Raw genomic sequence first — 26,244 nt, 5'->3', positions numbered from 1 at the left:
CATGTTGTTGAGGAGACATTCCCTCATTTGCTAAACATATTTAGCAGGCTTGTTCAGATAGGAAATCCTTCAATTGAAGTAGCAGATCTTATTAAACTCATCTGCAAAATATTTTGGTCATCCATTTATGTAAGTTGCTATATTGACATATTGACACATTCACATAATTTTAGCATATAATTTCATGTGTTCATTCATGGCTAGTGTACTTTCTTGGTTATGAATTTATGATCACGGATTTAAATATGGATTTACCTCCGACCCTACCAATAGCTTTGCTATGGGTGGGATTTATTGGGTACGATTGTTTTTTTTAATATGGATTTAAATGTCGTTCAGTTGGAGATTCCCAAGAAACTGTTTGACCCACTTGTGTTCAATGCTTGGATGGTTCTATTCTTAAACATGTTGGAGAGACCTGTTCCATTAGAGGGTCAACCCACCGATCCTGAGCTACACAAGTCGTGGGGATGGTGGAAGGTTAAAAAGTGGACCGTTCATATATTAAACCGCCTCTATACTCGGTGAGTCAATGCTTCTCAAAGTTTCTGGCTTTGAGACTGGTTTAAATCTTCCAAGGGTTGTAAATGAATTGAAGGTTTAGCGAATAGTTTGGCTGGAAGTTCGTTTATGTTCATTCGTTTAATAAATGAACAGACATGAACAAGGAATCCTGCTCGATCAATTAAATGAACAAACAGGAACAGAGATCACGTTTGTTTATGTTCATTCATTTACACTAGCTAAGGTTTGTTTATTTTCGTTTGCTTATGTTGCTCATTAGAAGGTGCTTATATTTTGTATTTTTTATGTTATCATCCAAAAATTTGTAACTTTTTTTTTTAAATTTGCACCGCAGCTTAATTTCTATTCCATGTTTATTATAATGCTAAATGATTTCAGATAATAATGTCAGATACTAATTGTTTGCAGTGATTGCGTCTTACTCAATAGATTAGGAATGCTGATATTAATTTTTTTAAACTAATATATGTTTGTGTTCGTTTAGGTTTGTTTAACAAATTACGAACAAACACAAACGAACAAGAACAAATTCTTTTCCTAAATGAAGGAACACGAACAAGGAAATCTGTTTTGTTATCTGTTCGTGAACCGTTTGTTTGTTCGACGTATGCTTAACGAATGGACATGAACAAGTTCTTGTTCGATTCGGTTTGGTTTGCTTACACAACTCTAGTCTCACCTATATTTCTCTTATCTCAGGTTTGGAGATTTAAAACTGCAAAATCCCGAGAACAAAGCTTTTGCTCAACATTTTCAGAAAAATTATGCTGTGAAAATTTTGGAGTGTCATCTCAACTTGTTGAATGCAATCCGTGTTGGTGAATATTTACCTGACAGAGTCACCAACCTTGTTTTGCAATACTTGAGCAACAGGTGTGCTTCATATAATTGATTTCAGAGTAAATTAAACTTTTTGGCTTTTAAGTATATAGAAAGTTTTAGGTTTTGCTTTTTCCTTAACTAACATTAAATTTCTTAGTTAAATCCTGTCATGTGCGCTGGACATGAGGCAATGTGGATTTACCCCTTTTAATGAAATTAATAAAGAGTAAATTATTTATGGGGCCAGGTGTTAATAGATTTTGCTTAAATAATGTAGGAAACAATTTGTGCCCTTAATCAACTAAATCTAATGGTTAAGATTAATCCAGTGGCAGGTTTGTAATTAATTGGACGTTAGCAAGGGCTGGAAAGGGTAAACGAGAGAATGTCTATGTGTTAAGACTTTTTACATTAAATATTTTCACCATTTTTTTGGACTTAATAACTTTTATGTACTATACTATTTTTTTGAAGTTATACCATAAAATGGGGTAAACTGGTCATATTGCCGCCCTCATGTGCACGACTGTACTTCACAAAAAAATTAACACATGTTAGTGGAAAGGACAACACATCCAAACTTCTCTAACCGATTCTTGTTATTTTTTAGTTTAAGTACGAAATCTGAAACTTTCTACATACTAAGGACGAAAAGTTTAATTTACTCTTTATTAATTACTTAACTCATTAGTTTTATAAATTCACTTGATATTATTGTCCATCCATGCTGCAGTATTTCCAAGACTACCATGTACGAAATCTTGTTATTTTTTAGTTTTAAGTACGAAATCTGAAACTTCTCTAACCGATTCTTGTTATTTTTTAGTTTAAGTACGAAATATGAAATTTTCTATATACTAAGGACGAAAAGTTCAATTTACTCTTGATTTAATTACTTAACGCATTAGTTTTATAAGTTTTACTTGATATTATTGTCCATCCATGCTGCAGTATTTCCAAGACCACCATGTACAATCAGCTCCAACCAAGACTTGATGTTGTTCTTTTTGAGATAATATTTCCACTTATGTGCTTCAATGACAATGATCAAATGCTTTGGGAAGAAGATCCACACGAGTATGTGAGAAAGGGTTATGGTGAGTTATTCGCATATGATTGGTTCCTACTTCCATTCAAGATCATAGGCTTGTAAACGGACGAAACGAAGAACGGACCATGTTCAATTTCGTTCTTTTAACTTTAACATGAACAATTAAGACGAACATGGTTTTCTTGTTTGTAAACAAATGAAGTAATGAACATGCTTGTGTTGGTTTATGTTCGTTCTTAACAGTATAAACGAGCAATTCACAAACATAAACAAATGAACATAACTGAGCTAAAACTAGTTAAAAGGTAATGTGAAAACAATGTGTTAAAGCCTAAAAAGTTATTAAAGTTTGACTACTTTGTGATGTGCCTGAAAATTTAAATAAATATATTAACGAGCGTAAGCTAATGGACTTAAAACAAATATAAACTGAACATAAATGAACGTAAACAGACGAACATACGCAATTTTAAATGAACGAACATACACGTGATCTTGTTTGCTTGTTTAATCAAATGAACGATTTTTTTTGCCAACATCCATTCTTGTTTTAAATAAACGAATTTCCAGCCGAACGACAGTTCATGAACTGATGATTGAATGTTTGGTTAGTTTACAGGGCTACAATCACTTAAAATTACTGTACTTATTTGCAGATATCATTGAAGACCTATACAGTCCGAGGACTGCAGCAATGGACTTTGTGAGCGAGTTGGTTAGAGAACGTGGAAAAGAGAATCTTCAAAAGTTCATATTATTCGTTGTGGAGATTTTTAAGAGGTATTTGATATTCCAATCTGCTATAAGCCGATAACACATATGTGTGTATATTGCATATGCAAAGAGGCTGCAAGTTTTCAATAATCTATCGTCTTATTGTATTTTTTTTAGATATCAAGCGGCATCAGTTGAGTTTAAACCTTACCGACAAAAGGATGGTGCCCTTCTTGCCATCGGGGCGTTATGTGATAAACTAAAACAAACCGAACCCTATAAGTCTGAGCTTGAGCCCATGTTAGTACAACATGTTTTCCCAGAGTTTGCCAGCCCTGTTGGCCATCTTAGAGCAAAGGCAAGTATCATACTTTATTTTATATTTTTGGTTCTTTTGTCATTTCAGCAAGTAGGCCTGCAAACGAACCATAGTAATCAAAAGCGCTCGCTTTGGACGCGTAGGCGCTAATTTTAGTCGAAGCGCAATTCCAGCGACTGCCATACTAAAGGTGCAATTTTAGGAGGTTAACACGGTTTTGATTTTGATTTTGATTTTTTTTTTGATTTTAATTTATCACTTACCATTTTAAACCTGCATACCTAAAATTCATTGGATTAACAAAATTAGTCCTAGTCTGTCATTCTATCTCTAGTGATCAATAATTAACTCTGTATTTCCAAAGCAAGAAACAGAGGGTACCACAGGTTAGTAATTGTAAAGATAAACATGCTTATTTATTGATTTTTTAAATGATGTGTACGACGATGTTAATAAAGAGCATGCAACTTTTAACAGTGATCGATTCTCATATTTTTTAAACTTTAGTTAATTGAAGATGCATGTTTTTTATTAACAATGATGAATTCTTTTAGCAATAATTGAAGATGCTCGTGCGTTTTATAATTTAAAATTATTTAGTTGTTGAATAAACTGTCTTTGTTTTAATCAAAGATACTCAGTTTATTATCTTTTGAATTTACAGTTCATTTGATGATATATTTTGTTTTGCTTATATATTTTGGGATTTGAGATTGATTTTGGTACTTCATGTTGAGGAGTATGGTATTGGAATATTTTGGTAATTGAAAAATGTGATATTGCATTACATAATATATTTTGTTTTATTTTATTTAAGTACGCTTTCTTTATTTGAGGCCCACACTTTTTTTGAGCTTTGCGCCTAGGTCCTCAGAGAGGCTTTTGCGCCTTGAGTGTGCCTAACGCTTTTAATAACTATGAAATGAACCGAATGAACAAGAACTACGCATGTTCATGTTCGTTCGCTTAATGCTAACCAATTAACCAAACAACCCGAACACAAACAGTTAAACGAATGAGATCTTGTTCGTGTTTGTTCGCTAACTGCTCAAACAACGGTTCGCGAATGTAAACGAAAGCACGTAACTCAACATAAACGAACAAACTTAACTGAGTTGCAACCAATTAAAAGTAAATGTGAACATCAACGTGTTGGGCTTGAAAACTTATTGAAGCTAAACTTAGGTGTAATGCGAAACAAATGTAAACTAGTGAACTTAAACGAACGAACATAAACAATTCAAATGAATGAACTTAAATGAACGGTTCATGAACATAAATGAACGAATGAGATATCATGTTTGTTCAAGTTTCTTCATTTATTAAGTAAACGAACATACGTGAACAAAGATTTTTTGTTCCATTTAGTTAAACGAACTTGAACATGAACACATGTCTCGTTCATTTGTTAACGTTCATTTAGTTTCATTCATTTAAATTTGTTTATGTTTGTTCGTTTACGTTCATTTATGTTTATTAGTCATCATCATCACGATGATGATGATGATGATGCTTGTTTGTTACTATAATTGTTCAATTTTTTAGGCCCATTACAATTTGTTTAAAACTAAAGTAAATTGCAATGTGCCTCAAAATGTAGACGAATATATTAACCAATGAACTTTAAACAAACATAAGCTAACGAACGTAAACGAATTTAAATGAATGAACGTAGTGAGTACATAAATGAACGAGCGTGACGTGCTTACATTTATTCGTTTTAACAAAATGAACAGAAATCTTTGTTCATGTTCGTTTGCTAATCAACTAAACGAACTTCCCACCGAATAGTTCACTGAATGCTCAGTTCGTGTATAGGGCCTACCAGGAAGTTATCAATGTGCATTTTTACTTTTTGAACGAACGTTTTATCCGTTCATTTTGTAGTATGGCTACCTTAGTCTAAAGAAAACTACTTTTTGAATGTTAGGCTGCATGGGTTGCGGGACAATATGCCCATATTAATTTCTCTGACCCAAATAATTTCCGCAAAGCACTACAAAGTGTGGTTGCTGGTATGCGTGACCCTGAGCTTCCAGTTCGTGTTGATTCCGTTTTTGCATTGCGTTCTTTTGTTGAATCTTGTAAAGGTAAATAAATGCATATCCAGTTGACTTCTGTATATTGTTTTGTTTTGTAAAAACTGGATCATATTTCTAAAATCTACAGATCTAAGTGAAATCAGGCCAATTCTTCCACAGTTACCTGACGGTATGCACTTTTGAACAAGTTTTTATTTTCATATTATGGAATTGGTTATATTCGTATTTCATTCACATGCTTTGTTTTTACTTTTTAGATTTCTTTAAGCTAATGAATGAAGTTGAAAATGAGGATCTGGTGTTTACCCTTGAGACAATTGTTGACAAGTTTGGGGAGGAGATGGCGCCCTATGCTCTCGGCTTATGCCAGAATCTGGTAGTGCTTGAAATTGTGAACTCTACTTTTTTTCTTATTCTCTAACTAATGTGATGTCATTAGGCTGCTGCATTTTGGAAGTGTATTAATACTTCCGAAGGTGATGAAGAAGCAGATGATCCTGGTGCTTTAGCAGCTGCTGGTTGTTTACGTGCCATTAGTATGATTCTTGAATCAGTAAGCAGGCTTCCTCACCTATTTGCTCACACTGAGCCGACTTTACTACCGATGATGCGTCGCATGCTTACAACTGATGGCCAAGGTAATATGATTGATTATTGTCTCATAGTTTTCTATGAAATTGCAAATAGCTCAATTACAAACCCGATTGCAGATGTCTTTGAAGAAGTTCTTGAAATTGTGTCATACTTGACCTTTTTCTCAACAACAATATCAATGGAAATGTGGACTCTTTGGCCATTGCTGGTGGAAGCTCTTGCTGACTGGGCTATTGATTTTTTCCCAAGTATGACACCTCTCTTTAAGCCTTTATTTCATCCTTGTCTGTAAGAAGTTATATTTATTTCTTTGTTAGTTATTATCTTTTTGTATTTTGAATTTTTGATTTGGTGCAGATATTCTTGTCCCATTGGACAATTATATATCCAGAGGTACAGTGCACTATCTGACATGCAAGGAACCTGATTACCAACAAAGTTTGTGGAATGTGCTTTCCAATGTATGCTGCTCATCTTTTTTTTTTCCAATTTTTAAAATTTTAAAGAATATTTTCTTGGTCCATTTATAATGTGTTTTACCGATAAAGTGCTATTCATATATGTCAAAATTATCACTATAGTTTCCTAATTACTTTTTTTTTCTCGTTTTATCAGATAATGAGTGATAAGAGCTTGGAGGACAATGACATTGAACCTGCACCTAAGCTTATTGAAGTGGTGTTCCAGAACTGCAAGGGCCAGGTGGACCACTGGGTTGAGCCATATATTAGACTCACCGTTGAGCGCTTGCGTGTTGCAGAGCGACCGTACTTGAAATGCCTTCTGGTGCAAGTGGTATGATAGGAAATGGAACGATTAACAAAGAAAAATTAAGAACAAACTCAGAGATTGATAAGAAACAGGAGAGCTTATTCTCATAGAAAAGAAAAATACAAAATGATAACCAGGGAAAAACCCTCTCTCCTCAAAGGAGCCACAATCGTTTGTAACAAACTAAATCCTGAAAACAATCAATCATATGCTCTCCTATATATGCTAATAATATTCTAACAAATTCTCTTAGCCACTTGTAGTATTTCCACTTCGCCCCTTCCTAGAATAGACAAATAGCATTGGAGGTTTTTCTTTACGTCCTCCATGTTTACCCTTTGTATTACTACTCTCGCCTTCAAAATGAGTCTTGTCCCCAAGACGTATGTTTGGAAATTGACCGGTTATCCATTCCTTGTCCTCCCACGTAGCATCTTCAACCAACTGCCCCTGCCAATGAATTAACCACTGTTCGACTGTTTCGTCCCCTAACTGAACCATACGTGCAGTCAACGCTTCCTGAGGAATCATAACATCACCCATATCAGCTGATAAATCAGGAGAAAGGACAGTCTCGGCCGGTTCATACCGGTCCCACTGTTGCATCAATCTGGAATGGCCCAAAAAATTTTGGTGCCAGCTTCTGATTAATGCGAGAAGTGACCGACGATTGACGATATGGCTTTAGTTTCACATAAACCCACTCTCTGACCGAAAAGCTGACCTCCCGACGTTTCTTGTATGCCTGAACCTTCATTGAATTTTGAGCATTAGCAAGATGAACTTTTAATTGGCGAAGAGCCTCATCTCGATCCCGTAACTCACATGCCACGGCCTCCACCCTAATCTCACCCATAGCATAAGAAAAAACCGATGGTGGAGAGCGACCATAAACTGTTTCGAACGGCGTGACCCCGGTAGATACATGAAACGTCGAATTATACCAAAATTCTGCCCAAGGTAACCATAAAGCCCAAGACTTGGGCTGGTCTACCGCAAAGCACCGTAGATACGCTTCAAGGCATCGATTAATCACTTCGGTTTGGCTATCCGACTCGGGATGATAAGCCGAACTCATATGCAATTTCGTTCCTTGAGCCCGAAAAATCTCTTGCCAAAACTTACTAATGAACAACGGGTTACGGTCACTCACAATAGTGCTCGGAATCCCATGAAGAACAATTTCCTTGATGAACACATCGGCCACCGAACGGGCTGTATAGGGGTGTTTTAAAAGTACAAAGTGAGCATATTTTGACAAACGATCCACGACTACCATGATGACATTGTAACCTTTGGACGAGGGTAACACGGAGATAAAATCCATGGAGATGTCTTCCCAAATAGCAGCCGGAATCAATAACGGTTGAAGCAACCCCCCCGGAACTGTTGTACTTGCCTTACATCTTTGACATACGTCGCATTCATGAACAAAGGTTTTTACAGTTGCGGTCATACCTGGCCAATATAAATTGGCAGCCAAACGACGGTATGTGCGGTAAAACCCGGAGTGACCTCCTGAAGCAGCCGAATGGAACTCATAGAGAAGAGCCGGAATGTACTTGGAATGTTTGGGAATAACCAAACGATTGTGATAATATAGCAGCCCATTTTTCACAGAATACCTCGGGTGTTTGGACGGATCCGCGGTACAAGAAGTAATTAATTGCTGGAGAGTCGGGTCAGCCCTCGCTTCCTCAATTAGTAAGGCACCTTGGACCCAAATTGGAGAAGATATACATTGTAAGAATTCCCCGCTTTCTGCTCTTCGAGACAACGCATCGGCTGCTCGGTTTTCTCGGCCCGGCTTATAGAAAATATCGAAATCATACCCCAAAAGTTTAGTGACCCAGTTTTGTTGATCCGGAGTCGAGACACGTTGTTGCAATAAGAACTTCAAGCTTTTTTGATCGGTAAAAATGGTGAAACGAGAGCCCAACAAATAAGGTCTCCAATGTTGTACTGCAAGCACAGATTTTGAAAGGTTCTTGTCACTAAGAGCTTTGCTAAAATATGCAATTGGACGATTGTGTAGCATAAGTACAGCCCCTATTCCACGCCCCGACGCATCACACTCCACTACAAACGGTGAGGCAAAATCCAGTAAGGCTAGCACCGGCGCTGAACTCAACGCATCCTTGAGTTGAACAAACGCTTGTTGAGCCGTCTCATTCCATGAAAAAGCGTCTTTCTTTGTCAAGTCAGTAAGCGGTCGAGCAATACTACCATAGTGTTTTATGAACTTCCGGTAATAGCCGGTTAAACCCAAAAACCCTCTTAACCCCTTGATGTTTTTCGGGACTGGCCAGTCCCGTACGGCTGCCACTTTGTTCGAATCCATAGCCACACCTTGTCCATTAATTACATGGCCCAGATAGTCCATCGTGGTCTGAGCAAATGAACACTTATATGTGTTGACCCTAAAGTGGTGTTGAGTGAGGAGTTGGAATACCAATTGCAAATCAGCCACGTGAGTCTCCCAAGAAGGGTTGTAAATCAAAATATCATCAAAGAAAACGACTACCTTTTGGCGTAACAGGGGTCGGAAAACATCGTTCATAATTGCTTGGAAGGTAGCCGGAGCATTCGTTAACCCAAATGGCATGACGAGGTATTCGTAGTGACCGTCGTGGGTGCGGAAGGCTGTTTTGTCAATACTATCGTCTCGCATTCGAATTTGGTTGTATCCCGATTTCAAATCCAGTTTCGTAAAGAATTTAGCCCCAAATAACTCATCTAATAACTCATCCACCACGGGAATGGGAAATTTATCCAGGACCGTAGCCTTATTAAGGGCGCGGTAGTCTACACACATCCGCCACGACCCATCTTTCTTCTTAACCAAGATTACCGGACTAGAATAAGCACTACGACTTGGTCGAATCATACCTAATTTCAAAAGTTCCTTGTCGTTCAATCTCTGTTTTCTGAGCATGAGGGTAAGGACGAACCGCGATAGGATCCGGGGTAATTAATGTGATGCCATGGTCATGTGTTCGGACCGTGGGTAGACCCGTGGTGTCCTAAAACAGGGCAGGGTATGAGTTCAATAACTGTTGTAATTCAGAACGTTGAAACTCGGTTACGGTGTTTGAAGAATTACCCTCCATGGAGCACAGAGAGGAAACGACACCACACTTGGCAAAACCGTCCTCCATGGCTAACCACTGTTGCAGGGCAGTCGGACCCGTTTGACCATGAGAAACACCTTGTAAGGTTACTAACTGCCTGTGATATGTGAATTTCATCCAAGCGTTCATCCAATCATGAATAACCTCACCTAAGGACTTGAGCCAATCCATTCCCAAAATGACATCCAGGTTACCGGTATCCAAAACTAATGCATCAACTTTAAAAGTACAGGATCCAATACAAATGTTGACCCCCCACACAACGCTGAGAAACCAATACAAAGTGCCCATCCCCCAATTTAATTCGAATACCTGAAAAAGTAACCACCGGGAGACCCAAAGCACGAGCTAAACGACTCGAGATGAAGTTGTGGGATGCGCCGCTATCCACTAACATGCTTACCGGAATTCCCAACAGAGCCCCTTCCAATTTTAGAGTTTTCGAACCCCCTGTGATCGTCGTGACCCTGTCTAATTCCAAAGAAGTGCATTCCCTTGTAGGAGATTCTAAATCAGAGTGACTGTTATGTTGGGTTCGTAGGCCTTGTTGGCCCGGTTTATTATATGAAGTCAAAAGAGGAGACGGGTGTGGGCGGTCGGGCCCAAGCCCGGCCCGGTTTAGATTTCTTGCATAATAATTTACTAACCCTAGTTCAGTCTCTATATAAACAACATTATGTACTTGTAATATTTGTCACTCAATAAAGATATACCTAGTTGCCACCCGTGGACGTAGGTCAGTTTAGACCGAACCACGTTAAATCCTCGTGTTCGTTTATTGCTTTCGTGTCGTGTTCGGTTTCGTGTGTGCGTTTAATCCTAACAAGTGGTATCAGAGCTTAGGTTCAGATCACGCGAAGAACACGTTGAACCAGCCGAGTCGCCGCCAAACCATCCAGCCGCCGCCACCCTACTGCGCTAGGGTTCCGCCGCCGATACAGTACCGCCGCCGCTACAGTACCGCGCCGCTGCTACAGTACCGCCGCCGCTGATTAGGGTTCCGCAGCTGCTGGTTCGTTTTTTCTGATCAGTTTCGGTTTAGCAAAGTACGAGCTAAGAACAGTTGAATCGATTCCTATTTTCATTGAAGAACAGTTTTAAGTCAGAAGAAGCGTTAAAGAAACGGAGAACCAGTGCCAACCGCGTTTGCAGGTTTATCGTTTCAGTTTAAAGTTTCGGTTTCTGATTTTCAGCTCGATATTCCGCTGCGTATAAATAGGTTGATTTGTTTAACAGAGTTCAGTAGAACAATCGTTAAGTTCAGGCTCGTGTTGCTGTGTCTGTCTCTGTTTTTATCCAGTTTTTCGTTTTAGTCATTGTTATGGCAGAAGACGGAAAGTTTTCGATACAGAAGTTTGACGGACAGAAGTTCGGTTGGTGGAAGATGCAGATTGAGGCACTACTTTGTCAGAAAGACTTGGATGTAGTGTTTGAGGATGAAAAACCAGAAAAGATGTCAGAAGCAGATTGGAAGAAGTTAGACAAGAAAGCTAGGACTTGTATTACATTGTCGTTGTCGGAAGATGTGGCGTTTAACATCATGAAAGAAACCACAGCACGTGGTATGATGGAGGCGCTATCCAACATGTATGAAAAGCCTTCGGCAGCGAATAAAGTCTATCTTATCCGAGAGCTAGTGACAACAAGAATGAAAGAGGGTGGGTCAGTTACAACTCATATCAATAATCTTAATTCGATCTTGTCCCGCTTAGTGTCAGTTGACATTAAGTTTGATGATGAAGTTCAAGGCCTCTTGTTATTATCCTCTTTGCCCGACAGTTGGTCGCAAACAGTGACTGCAGTTTGTAGTTCGTCTACAAATATTACTTTCGATGGGATTCGAGATCTGATTCTGGGAGAAGATTCAAGACGCAGAAGTTCAGGTGAATCATCAGGCAATATGCTAGTCACAGAAGGTAGAGGTAGGGGAAAACAGCGAGGCAGTGGGAGCAGGAAGAGGAGTCAGTCTAAGACTCGTAAGGATATTGAATGTTGGGGTTGTAAAGAGAAAGGACACTTCAGGAATCAGTGTCCGAATGGTAAGAAAGAGGTGAACGTTACAGAAGACGACACAGATGACGGGGTCAGTAGTGATGAGGCTTTGGTTTGTAGTGTTGAGAGTAGCGTTGATGCTTGGGTGATGGATTCTGGTGCATCGTTTCATGCCACTCACTGTAGTGAAACGATGAAGAATCTTAAATTTGGGGATTTTGGAAAGGTTCGACTAGCGAATGATGATATTTTAGAGGTTACGGGTATGGGAGACGTTGATTTGATAACTTCAGCCGGTACTTCTTGGACTTTGAAAGACGTGAGGGTTATTCCAAGTTTGAAGAAACGTTTGATATCAGTTGGACAGTTGGATGACCAAGGGCACGATGTTAAGTTCGGGAATGGGCAGTGGAAAGTAGTCAAAGGGAATCTCGTGGTTGCTCGTGGCAAGAAAATGGGTTCGTTGTATATGGTCGATATGTCACCGAAAGGAGTGGATCCAGTTTTGGTGAAAGACAAAGTCCGGTTCACAGAATCTCGTGGGCAGAAGAAGGTTCGTTTTGCAAGTAACAAACCCAGAGCCAAAGTGAAGATTCAGGATGAACGAGCTAGGAAGGTTAAATCAGTTGGGGGACATCGTGACAGTGGGAGCACAGGTCGTGTTTCAGTTACAGTTCCAGGTCGACAGTGGATTAAGAAAACCAGTATTCCAGCTGTAAAAGTCTCTCCAATGAATTACTTGCTGAATATGGAGAGTGTTTGTTCTCAGGTTATCTCAGGATCCGGTAGTTCGTTACAGTGGGAGCCGGTAGGGACAGAGAACGGGTCAGGGGCAGTTTCAGCCATGACTGACGTGTTGGAGCTCCGGGGAGCTTCAACGGGCCTTCAGGTTAATTGATGAGAAGGCGGTGGCAACTAGAAGAAGTTTAATGTTCAGATTACAGAAGTACAATCAGGAGTGCAGACGAGAGTACTCAAGGCCTCCGAGTGGGAGATTGTTGGGTTCGTAGGCCTTGTTGGCCCGGTTTATTATATGAAGTCAAAAGAGGAGACGGGTGTGGGCGGTCGGGCCCAAGCCCGGCCCGGTTTAGATTTCTTGCATAATAATTTACTAACCCTAGTTCAGTCTCTATATAAACAACATTATGTACTTGTAATATTTGTCACTCAATAAAGATATACCTAGTTGCCACCCGTGGACGTAGGTCAGTTTAGACCGAACCACGTTAAATCCTCGTGTTCGTTTATTGCTTTCGTGTCGTGTTCGGTTTCGTGTGTGCGTTTAATCCTAACATGTTAGGGCTATTCGGTACCTCGAGTCCTAAGTTAGAACCCTCTGAACCCTCGTCTTCATCCTCTCCAAGCAAAAGGATACGAAGCCGGCCTTCCGGGCACTTATGAGCCGGACCGTACAACTGACCGCAACGGAAACATAAACCCTTCCGACGACGTTCGTCATACTCTGGACGTGACAAAGATCTCATTCCCCTATCCCGTGTGATAGACGGAGATTGGGGTAGGGCAGGTGACGACCCTGTACGAGGTGGGGTATAAACCCTAGGTCCCTCCCATCGGCTGGAGTTGGACCGATCCAGAGGTCTAACCATAGATGGGCCTGAAAACTCCCTCGGCCCACTTGGAGGTTTGGATTCACATAATGATGAAGCCCATTCTTCTCTGCATAACGGAAACGAGAGAGAGAGCCTAACGCCGACGATGGACGGAGCATAGCTTCCACATCTTTTGCTAAGTACATGGCATCCAGACGGGATTGAGGTCGTTGCAAACGCACCCGTTGCTTGACATCATCTCGAAGACCGGCGATAAAATACCCCAAAGATTGGGCTTCCGGTAAACATGGAACAAGGGGCAACAAGTATTCAAAATCATCAATATAATCCAAAATCGACTCACCTTGATGCAGAGCAGCCAGTTGCTCATACGGGTTGTGAATCTCGAGGCCACTAAACCGTTTGAGAAGTTCGGATTGAAAGTCGGTCCACGAAAGAGACGGATTCACCTCAGTTACGATGGTGAACCAGTGAAGAGCGACCCCCACCATGCTCAATTGAGCAAGGCGAATACGAACACCGTCCGGTGTGTTGTTGATATCAAAATAGAGATTAGCCTTCTTAATCCAGCCTTGAGGGTCGAAACCCTGAAATTCCGGTAACTTAATTTTCTTCACCGCCCATGGTACCGCCGATTTGGGAATGGAGTTGCCGGAGAACTCGAATTTGGGTGAAGACGGACCCTCTGTTTCCGGTAAATCAAACACGCCTCCTCCCTCCGGAGGCGGAGACGACAACCTAGACACGACCGGACGTTTCTCTAGCTTATTCATCCAAGAGACCATCAACTTCTGCAAATTCGCTACCTCTGTGTGGACAGTGTCGATCGACGATTGCATAGCAGTGACATTCGATTGGATCTGGGATAATTGTTGATCATGAGCATCCAAACGATCGGAATTGGAAACCATGTTGCCGGTAACAGGGAGGTCGGACCAATGATAGGAAATGGAACGATTAACAAAGAAAAATTAAGAACAAACTCAGAGATTGATAAGAAACAGGAGAGCTTATTCTCATAGAAAAGAAAAATACAAAATGATAACCAGGGAAAAACTCTCTCTCCTCAAAGGAGCCACAATCGTTTGTAACAAACTAAATCCTGAAAACAATCAATCACATGCTCTCCTATATATGCTAATAATATTTTAACAAATTCTCTTAGCCACTTGTAGTATTTCCACTTCGCCCCCTCCTAGAATAGACAAATAGCATTGGAGGTTTTTCTTTACGTCCTCCATGTTTACCCTTTGTATTATGGTAAGTCATCAAATTTTTTATATATCTGGTTACTACGCACAAGTGGAGTTTTTACTTGTATTGGAGTTTTGAAACAGTTACTGTTGAGATCTCATTTACATGAGAACAACTAAAAAGAATACTATTATTTTTATAATTAATCTGGTTCTTGATTTTAGATGTGTGTATATTATGCAGATTGCTGATGCTCTTTACTATAATCCATCTTTGACACTCAACATATTGCAAAAGCTTGGCGTCGCTACAGAGGTTTTCAATCTCTGGTTCCAGATGTTGCAACAAACTAAAAAGAATGGTGCGCATGCTAACTTTAAGAGGTAATTATGTTTCTTCGGTTTCCTAAGAACATTGAATTTGGGCGTTTTTATGAACAGTGTCCAATGTAATTACCAAATTTATAGTATTTTTGTAATAAAGTACTTTTTGAAAATGATGATTTAGAACATTTTATGCTTCAGATGTACACTTTAGGAGACATTCGATCTATTTGGCTCATTTCCTTTATAAACTAATTCTTTAGGTTTTACCCATTTGATCTGTTAAGAGATAAAACATGTAAATGGATTGTTTCTAGCTCTGCTTGTTACGGAGTGTAAGCTTGTAAATGAACCGAATGAACATGTTCTTTTAACTTTAACCCAACAGACGATTGAACATGAACAATTAAACATACAGGGTTTTCTTCTGCGTGTTTGTTTGGGAAGAGAATGAGCATGCTTGTGTTCGTTTAAGTTTGTTCGTTAACAATATAAATGAACGGTTCATGAACGTAAATGAGTCGAAGATATTGAACACAGATAGACGAACACAACTGAGCTAAAACCACTGAAAAGTCATGTGAAGAATGTTATGTTGTGGTCTCCGATCCATCATGGGTCGGGTCCGGTTTAGACGAATAGACAGAATTAGGAGATTAAGCTGTTTGAGTTTTGGCCAAGCTCAAAAGCTCTAATCAGGCCCAGTTTAGTTAAAGGGTTAAACCCTAATTGTCTAGTCTATATATTCTCTCCTGTACTTGTAAGTTTGTATCACTCAATAATAAGAAAACCCTAGTTATCGACAGTGGACGTAGGTCATACACCGTGACCGAACCACTTAAATCCTTGTGTCTCTTTCGTTTATTCTTTCGGTTTTACTATTGTATTCGTGTGTGTGTGACTCCGAACCTAACAATTGGCATCAGAGCCTGGTTCTCGATTATACACACAGTTCCGCCGCCGCTGCTCCGTTGCTACAGTTCCACCGCCGCTGCTTCAGTACCGCTGCCGCTGCTACAGTACCGCCGCCGCTACAGTACCGCCGCCGCTGCTACAGTTCCGCCGCCGCTGATTAGGGTTCCGCAGCTGCTGGTTCGTTTTTTCTGATCAGTTTCCCGTCCTTTTATTCCTTGGGTAGTTTGGTTGTTTGCTGTAATCAAAACTCAGTTTGGATAATGGCTGAGGACGGAAAGATCAAGATTGAGAAGTTTGATGGTCAGGATTTTGGATGGTGGAAAATGCAAATTGAGGATTTGCTATGTCAGAAAGACTTAATGGAAGCACTAGATGAGAGGAAACCGGAAAGTATGAAAGATGATGAGTGGAAGGTACTTGACAGAAAAGCCATAGCTGTTATTAGACTCTCACTAGCTAAGAATGTGGCATTCAATATTGTAAATGAAACTACCACGTATGGTCTTATGAAAGCCTTGTCAAATATGTATGAAAAGCCTTCTGCATCAAACAAGGTATTTCTGATTAGACAGCTAGTTAACACCAGAATGAAGGAAGGGGCATCTGTTACCTCTCATGTTAATGACTTCAACACTATTATTTCTCGTTTGTCTTCTGTTATCAAGTTTGATGATGAAGTTCAAGCGTTACTCTTGTTATCCTCGTTACCCGAAAGTTGGTCAGGGACTGTTACTGCAGTTAGTAGTTCTTCTGGGAATACTAAGCTTACTTTTGAAGGAGTCCGGGATTTGATTTTAGGGGAGGACATAAGAAGAAGGAATTCTGGTGAGACATCTAGTTCTATATTGAGCACCGAAGGGAGAGGTAGGAGAAGAGAGAAAGGTAATGGGAGGGGTAGGTCAAAGTCTAGAAGAAGAAGTCAGTCAAAGCCCAGAAAAGACATTGAGTGTTGGAATTGCAAAGAAATGGGGCATTTCAGAAACCAATGCCCTAACCCCTCAATTTCAAAAGAAAAGAAAGAATCTAAGAAGGAAGTTAATCTGGCCACCGGTTCAGATGATTCAGAAGGTTCAGAAGAGACTCTTATCTGCTGTGTTGAAGAATCAACAGATTCATGGATTATGGATTCTGGTGCATCTTTTCATGCCACTTATAGCACGAAGAAGATGAAGAATCTCCGAACAGGTAATTTTGGTAAAGTTCGTTTGGCTAATAATCATGCTGTTGATATCACGGGGATGGGGGATATTGAACTAAAAACTTCATTGGGCACCTCATGGACTCTAAAGGATGTTCGGGTCGTTCCTAGCCTTAGAAGAAAGCTAATTTCTGTTGGGCAGTTAGATGACCAAGGATATGATGTTATGTTTGGTGGGGGTCAATGGAAAGTTGTGAAAGGGAATCTTGTGATCGCCAGAGGTAAAAAGAAGGGCACTTTATACATGGTTGAAATTCCAGCTGATGGGGTAAATGCAGTGACCAGTGGACCGAGTCAGTCTAGTTTGTGGCACCAACGACTCGGCCACATGAGTGAAAAAGGGATGAAAATGTCGTTGCTAGAGGAAAAATTCCAGAACTGAAGAAGGTTGAATCTGAATTTTGTCAACCATGTGTTTTCGGTAAAAAGAAGAAAGTATCTTTTGTGAAGACCGGAAAACAACCGAAAGCTCAGAAATTGGAGCTTATTCACTCTGATGTCTATGAACCAACTTCAGTCTCTTCTTTGGGAGGATCGCACTATTATGTCACCTTCATTGATGATTCGACACGCAAGGTATGGGTTTACTTTCTTAAAAATAAATCTGATGTTTTTGATACTTTTAAGAAATGGAAAACTGCTGTTGAATTGGAAACTGATTTGAAGGTGAAATGCTTGAAGTCGGATAACGGTGGCGAATACGTTAGCAAAGAATTCCGTGATTATTGTGAAGAGTACGGTATTCGGATGATCTTTACAGTCCCTGGCACTCCTCAACAAAATGGAGTGGCAGAACGAATGAACAGGACGTTAAATGAAAGGGCAAGAAGTATGAGACTTAATGCCGGGCTTCCAAAGACGTTCTGGGCAGATGCAGTTAACACTGCAACTTATTTAATTAACCGGGGATTGTCAGTACCGCTGGGTTTCAAGACACCAGAAGAAGAGTGGAAAGGTAAAGCTGCAGATTATAAGCATTTGAAAGTCTTTGGGTGTAGCACTTATGATCTAGTGAAAAATGACAAGCTTGATGCTAAAGCTAAAAAATATGTTTTCATTGGATATGGGTCAAACGAAATGGGCTACAGGCTTTGGGATTTAGAAAGCAGAAAAGTAGTCAGAAGCAAGCATGCAACTTTTAATGAGGCTGAGTTATACAAAGATAGAAACACTTCAAAATCAAGGGTTCAGAAAGAGCAGGTTGAATATGAAATTGATGCTCAGAAAAAGACAGTTGAGTCAGCTACCGAACCCGAGACAGAAACTGAAGAAACCACAGTTCCTGAATTTGAAGATGATGATATTGGTGGAAATGAAGAGTCAGAGGGAGTCTCTGACAGTGGGAGTTCAGAGTCTGAGGATGAACAGTCTCCACAAGAACCTGACCCGCCTCAGCACTGGGTTAGGAGGTCCACCAAAGTTTCTAAACAGCCGGTACGTTACAAACCTTCAGTTAATTATCTCCTTTTAACTGAAAATGGTGAGCCAGAGAGTTATTATGAAGCACTTAAGTTGAAAGATTCGCTCCAGTGGGAGCATGCTATGAAGGAGGAGATGAACTCTTTGAGTAAAAACCAGACATGGGTTTTAACCAAGTTTCCACCAGATAAAAGAGTTCTACAGTATAAATGGGTCTATAGAGTCAAGGAAGAACATGATGGGTCTAAACGATACAAAGCTCGTTTAGTGGTCAAGGGTTTCCAGCAAAAGAAGGGAATTGATTATAATGAAATATTCTCTCCAGTTGTGAAGATGACCACCATCAGATTGATCTTAAGTATTGTTGCTGCAGAAAATTTACATCTAGAGCAATTAGATGTTAAGACAGCATTTTTACATGGTGATCTTGACGAGGAGATCTATATGGCACAACCTGAGGGATTTCAGGTTGCAGGGAAAGAAAAATGGGTCTGCAAATTGAAGAAAAGCTTGTATGGTCTGAAGCAGGCACCTAGGCAATGGTACCTAAAGTTTGATGATTTTATGGTGAGAACTGGGTACAAGAAATGCGAGGCCGACCATTGCTGCTACTTAAAGAAGTTTAAAGGCTCATATATCATTCTACTTCTTTATGTAGATGATATGTTAATTGCAGGATCTGATATGAAGGAGATTCGCAAGTTGAAGAAACAGTTGTCTGATGAATTTGAGATGAAAGATCTTGGTCCAGCCAAACAGATTTTGGGGATGAGTATATCCAGAAAGAAAGATGGCTCCATAACACTATCCCAAGAGAAATACATAGGGAAAGTGTTAGAAAGATTCAGGATGAATGATGAGAAGACTAAACCGAGAAACACACCTTTGGGAAGTCATTTCAAACTTACCAAAGACCAGTCTCCCAGAACAGAGGAAGAAAGAACAGAGATGGCTAAAGTTCCGTATGCATCTGCTGTTGGCAGTCTCATGTACGCCATGGTTTGTACACGGCCAGACATTGCTCATGCTGTCGGGGTAGTTAGTCGTTTTATGTCGGATCCGGGAAAGGAACATTGGGAAGCGGTGAAATGGTTACTCAGATACTTAAAGGGTACTTCCAGTTTGGGGTTATGTTTTAAGGGGAAGGATACAATTCTCAGGGGTTATTCAGATGCTGATCTGGGTGGATGTAAGAAAACGTTTAAAAGCACTACTGGTTATGTCTTCACAGTTGGGGGAACAGCAGTATGTTGGATGTCCAGACTTCAGATAAGTGTTGCTTTATCAACCAATGAGGCAGAATATATGGCAGCAGCCGAAGCAAGTAAAGAATTAGTATGGTTGAGAACTTTTCTTGAAGAGTTGGGAAAGAAACAGGCAGAGTTCTTCTTATATTGTGACAATGAGAGTGCAGTGAAACTTGCGAAGAATCCAGTCTATCATTCGAAGACTAAGCACATCGGGAGGAGATATCACTTTGTCAGAGATTTGATCAGTGATGGTGTTTTTAGTTTGAAAAATATCTCAGGTGCTAAGAATCCAGCAGATATGTTCACCAAGCCGGTGATACTGGATAAGCTGAAGCTGTGCAGAGCTTCAGCAGGCCTTCAGGAATAATGTTGAGAAGGCGAAGGGTAACTAGGAGGTGCAAAACCAGATGGGTTTTATTTTACATGTACAAGGCAATGCAGGTAAAGACATTTTACGTCTCCAAATGGGAGCAGGTTGAAATGTTTGACGCATCCAAGTGGTGGTTTAGAGAAGATGTCTCGAAGCCCAAGTGGGAGATTGTTATGTTGTGGTCTCCGATCCATCATGGGTCGGGTCCGGTTTAGACGAATAGACAGAATTAGGAGATTAAGCTGTTTGAGTTTTGGCCAAGCCCAAAAGCTCTAATCAGGCCCAGTTTAGTTAAAGGGTTAAACCCTAATTGTCTAGTCTATATATTCTCTCCTGTACTTGTAAGTTTGTATCACTCAATAATAAGAAAACCCTAGTTATCGACAGTGGACGTAGGTCATACACCGTGACCGAACCACTTAAATCCTTGTGTCTCTTTCGTTTATTCTTTCGGTTTTACTATTGTATTCGTGTTTGTGTGTGACTCCGAACCTAACAAAGAACAGTGTGTTGGCCTAAAAAGTTATTGACACTACACTAAGCTGTAATGGACTAATGGCCTAAAAAATTTTAATGAATATATTAATGAAAGAACTTAAAAAAATGTAAACTAACAAATCTGCAAGAATTTAAGTGAGCAAACATAAACGAATTTAAATGAAAAAACATTCACAAATATAAATAAATAAACGAGATGTGTTAATGTTTACTTGTTTAACTAAATAACAACTTTTTTTTTATTAATGTTCATTAAACCAACTTCTTGTCGAACGGGTCACTGAGCATTCAGTTCGTTTACAGGATTAACTAAGTGTAATGTTGCAGCTATTGATGACTGTTACATTTATTACAGGGAACATGATAAGAAAGTGTGCTGTTTGGGTTTGACATCTCTGCTCACACTTCCTGCGGATCAGTTACCTGGGGAGGCGTTGGAGCGTGTTTTCAAGGCAACACTTGAGCTGCTTGTTGCTTACAAGGATCAAGTAGCAGGTGCTATTTTTGTATTTTGTCAATCACAATGAGTTTTATTGCTTTTGTAGGTCTACGTTTCTTATTGTGATCTTATGTTTCTATGCTCAGAGGCTGCAAAAGAGGAACCAGAAAATGATGATGACATGGATGATGGTTTAGAAACAGATGATGATGACGAGGATGATGATGATGACGACAAGGAGATGGGTGTTGATGCAGAAGATGGTGATGTTGCTGATAACTTGAGACTTCATAGACTAGCTGCACAGGTATTGTCGTTTGTTTTCCTAAATAAACGAGAAAATAATCATATATAGGGGGTGTAGAAGAGCCAAGCCTAAGCCCGTCTCGTTTAAAGAGAGCTAGAGCTTGGCTCGTTTGGAGTCTAGTTCTAAAGCTCGAGTTCGGCTGTTTAATATCTATTCATTAATTTATTATTATTATTATTATTATGTATAGAAAATTGCACAAATGGTCTCTGTGATCTGACTATATTGCAAGTTTGGTTTCTATATTTAAAAATTGCCAACTTAGTCTGAACATTTGTGAGACGGTTGCACATTTAGTCCCCACTGTTAATCCCAGTTAGTATTTCATCCTTTTCAAATTTGGAACCCTAATAATATGCTATTTCAAACTACATAACTCCTAACATCGACTTCATCACCTTCGGTTATGCACTTTAACGCTAGGAGTCTTGGAGTTCGAAAGTATTTTATTAGGGTTCTAAATTTATAAAGACATAATTACCCTCACATGAATGGTACATGACATCAGTTTTTCGTTAAACACTAACCAGAAATAACGGTGGGGACTAAATGTGCAACCCTCTTGCAAATGTTTGAACTAAGTTTCTAGATTTTTAAAATCTAGAGACCAAACATGCCAAATGGTCAAACCTTAAGGACTATTTGCGCAATTTTCTCTAATAAAATATTAATTACACAGTTGGTCCCTGTGGTATACCTATATTACGTATCGGATACATTTTTTCTAAGAATAATTAAATGTTTAGTCCAACGGTTGGTCCCTTAAGTTGAATAACAAAAAGTCTGATGGGACTCACCTATTCGTTATTAAAAGATAATATACACCTTGGGCCCCATCAATGCCTAGGGTTCTTTCTTACCCAGTATGGCAAGTTGATTGCATGATTTTATAATTAACTGTTCGACTAAACATGTAGTTTTTATAAAAATGTATCAACTCCGTAACATGGGTATACCGCCACATAATTAAAAAATGTAATAGTTATGTCAGTATATATTTAATGTATGAAGTAAAATTTATATATAGAGCAGTCTCGATCCTCTGTTTAAGTTCGGCTCAGTTCGAGCTTTTGGCAAGTAGATATTGTGTAGCTCAATAGCTGCTTGGCTTGTTTACACCGCCTGACTCTTGTATTAATTTATAATAAAGATTCTGATGTATTTGTCGGTGTACCAAACACATACATACAGGCCAAGTCATTCCGTCCAGCTGATGATGACGATGATGACTCTGACGATGATTTTAGTGACGATGAGGACTTGCAATCACCTATTGACGAAGTCGATCCGTTTATTTTCTTCATGGATATTGCAAAAGGTAAACTGAATACACATATGCACAATATGCTATCTAGCAATCATGTCTAACACTGGAATACTGTGTTTTTGTTGTTTTGATTTTATAAGCAATGCAAGCTTCAGATCAAATCCGGTTCCAGACTCTATCCCAGACACTTGACTTCCATTATCAGGCACTTGCAAGCGGTGTTGCTCAGCATGCCGATCAGAGAAGAGTGGAGATTGAGAAAGAGAAGTTAGAAAAGGCAAACGCTGCAACAGCCGCCTTGTGAGGTTTTTAACCGGTTTTCAGATTTTTGTATCAATTTTTTGGTTGGAGATTTTGGCGTTTGCAGTCATTGGCGACTATCTTAACGAGAATTCAACAGAAGTCGTTTGAGTTTTATTGAAAGTGTGGGTTGTGGATACTAGTCGAGTCGTATGACGGGCATGTCTATGGGAGATGATGCCAGTCAAAGTCCCTTGAGGCTGGGGTACATAGTCTGGATTCTTGAGTGTTCTATCTTTATTGTAAAGCATTTATTTATTGCTTGGATACATGTTATGGGCTGGTCATGAGAAGTTGATGTACATTCAAAAGGTTCTATTGGTATTATTGTTTACATGATAATGTGTATGGTGCTTTTGTTTGCTTCATATGTTATGAATTATTTCTTTATTACTCTTCATGTACTTAACTCCTCTTTTATATTAATTAGGTGTTAATGTATTGAGCCTGTAAATAGGGGCTTTGTACTACATATTGATATATCAATAATAATCAATCTTTTTCTCTCTATTCTCTCTCACTGTGGATATAGATCTTGTTAATAGGTTGTTTCATAATGAAAGTTGTGTGGTGCTAATTTATTACCTGAAGTGAATGTGATAATAAAATGATCGATGTAAAGGCAACGATCATGTACATAATTAATGAAACCGTAATTCTCTCTCCATGAAAGCTGTGTGGTTAATAATCCATTCCTTGAGGTTAATATGATGATTGGTGTAAACTCTATGATCATGGTAATTGAAGAAATTGTTATGATGCTCATGTTAAGAACGAGCAAATTGTAATGACCCTCACGCGGATGATGAGACCGACCGTGGTAATAGTAAAATCAACCACAAGAAGTGGCACACTAAGGGAGTGATTATACGAATATAAAATCGGGAAACGTGTTTTAACATGAATGTTTGAAATGATATTCTCTCGTATTTTTTGTCGTGTATTAAACAAACACGAGTGAATGTTAGTATACTTTTGGTGTGACAAGTGCTAACAGCTGAAACGATTAGTCGCTGTGTCTTTGTAATAGTTTATTATGTTGAGTTAGGCTTAGAATGGTTTATAAGAAATATGATCAAATGCTTAACTGTGAGGGGTTTAGACATGCCATTCGCCTAGGTTATAATACCATACGCAAGGAAGGAAGTGTATGGACACAAGCGAATGATTGGAAACTTAAGCCAATGCCATGCTACAGCATAAATAGTTCACTTGTATAGGCATATGATAGCGAATCATATGTTACGAGCCACGTATTGTAACAAACCTCTGCTGAAATTTCTAACCGAGCCTCAACACGTTATTATTTACATCTCGTGTTAGGACTCGCTTGTTTTCGCTGATGTGTTAATCAATCTGTTTAGGTCATTCATTTTGATCAATTTTTCATCACAACAGTTTGTTCACATGTACGAGTTTGATCGGGAAATAGTAAAAATGATGGTGACGTTCATTGTTGCCGTGATCCTAATTTGACTCTTTCTCTACGTTTCCGGTGATAACAAATATTTCCAGCGACAAACAGAATTTTCCTTCCGATCTGAAAATCAAGTTACATTCAGTTTTCATCACCGTTCAGACTTAGTCATCGATGTGTGCTATTCTGAGTTGGTATACAAGCTCAAGTTCTGTGTTTATGCGAGTGCTGTTTTGTTCGATTTTTCATAGATCAGTTTGGGTTTCGTATTCGGTGTTCGGTTCATTCGCGTGTTCCAATTCAAATTTTGTTTTCTGGAAGGCCCCGGACCCGGTGCCCTACTTTGACGTTGGATTTACTGATAAACACAGTTACAAAATCATAGTTAATTAAAATATTTCGTGGAATAATAAAACTTCAACCATCCTTTATTACCAAACAGTCGAATCTCTTTCAGACGGACATTAGAACTTGTCTCAAATTCAAAATATAAAAGGAACATGATAAAATTCTTGTTTCTTTCGATATCAGTCTTTATTCTCCAACACCATGTGTGCTGCTCAAGCTAACTACCTCAGTCTTTATGCAGAATCATAAGGTTGTGAAAGTTTGTTATAAATACAAGATATATACATGAAGGTCAGGTAGGGAAAAGTAAGTGGAAGAAACTGGGTGAAGAAGAGAAAAGAAAAGAGAAGGAATGTGAACGTCAGATTAAGGAGAATGTAACAAGTGCTTCATGGTCGAAATTTCAGTATAAGGGTATTGGTGTTTCAATTCCTACCAACCAGAAGCCTTCTGATAAACGTTCATGGGAAGATATGAGGCGAGAGTACAGAGAAAGAGTATTTGGTATGAAAGACTGAAGCTGATTGAAGATTCAAGACCTAGCAACATCCAAGAGGGAGTTTGCTAGAGCATAATGTCTATTGCTAGGGTCTTAATATGCTTTGTATGCGTTTAATGCCAAATGTATTTTTGTATGTAACTATAGTAGCGCATAAGTCATAGGAATGGATATGTTATGCGCCGGATAACATATACGTCCTTATGATCTTTCATGTCAAACCTATAAATAGGATGACTTATGAGTGAACAGTAGCTTTTAGTCATTAATGTCAATTGCTAGAGAGAGAAAGTAGAGAGAGAGAGTGCTGTGTCAAGTCATTTCTTCTGTAATTCATTGCTATATTAATGAATATGGACTTAACATTTCTTGTGTTTTTCCGTCCTTGTTGTTTTCCGCACCTCAAGGCTTGAACGATAACATATTCGATCCGTACGTACATTCTACGTCACCCTCCAACGTCTTTTCAGGTGTGACAGTAGACGGTGGTGGTGGCCGACGGTGGGTGGTGGTGGTGATGGACGGTGTTATATTAGCTTACTTTCTAAAACTATAAAAACATTTTTCAGGTCTTACTTTTATATTAGAAAAAAATAATAAACTGTGACCTTTTAAACAAGGGAAAATTCCCAAAATAGCCCATCTATAAAATGAGTTTCCAACTTTGTCCCTCTAAATTCAAGTTTCTAGTTTTGTCCCATAGTTATCTTGTCGCCGACGACGTGTTAGGGAATACCGACGACGTGTTACTAAACGAACCGGAGAACGACACGTGGCCGGAATTTGGCCGGAATAGGTCGTCGACGATGTGTTTCCGCTGCCATTTATCGCCGACGATATTTTATATCACGACGTCAACGCCGGGCTGCCATATCTGACACCTGTGTTCACATCGCCGGCGACGGCTTGCCGGATCTCATGGCCGGCAACTTGTTGACAAAACATAGGGTCGAAAATGCATTTCTGGT

At 39.3% G+C, this 26,244-nt stretch overlaps 1 protein-coding gene across 2 annotated transcripts; it reads left to right on the top strand.

The window, feature by feature from the left end:
* LOC143570370 (importin beta-like SAD2) lies at positions 1 to 23,316 on the top strand. 2 transcript variants are annotated; one of them, XM_077056039.1, is made up of 18 exons: positions 1 to 129; positions 340 to 524; positions 1,225 to 1,398; positions 2,299 to 2,444; positions 3,055 to 3,178; positions 3,290 to 3,470; positions 5,362 to 5,521; positions 5,601 to 5,642; positions 5,731 to 5,849; positions 5,913 to 6,111; positions 6,184 to 6,315; positions 6,425 to 6,528; positions 6,683 to 6,862; positions 14,970 to 15,109; positions 21,055 to 21,194; positions 21,285 to 21,445; positions 22,637 to 22,763; positions 22,853 to 23,316. In XM_077056039.1, the coding sequence occupies exons 2-18, from the start codon at positions 388 to 390 to the stop codon at positions 23,014 to 23,016; spliced, it is 2,430 nt and encodes an 809-aa protein (XP_076912154.1). In that variant the 5' UTR covers positions 1 to 129; positions 340 to 387; the 3' UTR covers positions 23,017 to 23,316. The 2 variants fall into 2 exon arrangements, with proteins under 2 accessions (XP_076912154.1, XP_076912156.1); XM_077056041.1 differs by lacking the exons at positions 1 to 129; positions 340 to 524; positions 1,225 to 1,398 and having other exon boundaries at positions 2,306 to 2,424.
* The last annotated feature ends 2,928 nt before the right edge of the window (positions 23,317 to 26,244 follow it).

Source organism: Bidens hawaiensis, unplaced genomic scaffold (assembly GCF_021521415.1).
Source record: "Bidens hawaiensis isolate Kalapana, Puna unplaced genomic scaffold, B.hawaiensis_p1.1 tig00001269_1, whole genome shotgun sequence".
NCBI classification, from domain to species: domain Eukaryota; kingdom Viridiplantae; phylum Streptophyta; class Magnoliopsida; order Asterales; family Asteraceae; genus Bidens; species Bidens hawaiensis.
The sequence above is the reverse complement of the archived record's forward strand: the minus strand, read 5'-3'. Positions and strand labels throughout refer to the sequence as shown.

What these genes read in the sequence shown, in the direction of transcription:
- LOC143570370 (XM_077056039.1), top strand. Translation starts at nt 388, where the DNA reads ATGGTTCTATTCTTAAACATGTTGGAGAGACCTGTTCCATTAGAGGGT. An exon ending in TTTTGTTGAATCTTGTAAAG is followed by an intron (nt 5,522 to 5,600) that starts GTAAATAAATGC and finishes TAAAATCTACAG; the next exon opens with ATCTAAGTGAAATCAGGCCA. An exon ending in TCTTCCACAGTTACCTGACG is followed by an intron (nt 5,643 to 5,730) that starts GTATGCACTTTT and finishes TTTACTTTTTAG; the next exon opens with ATTTCTTTAAGCTAATGAAT.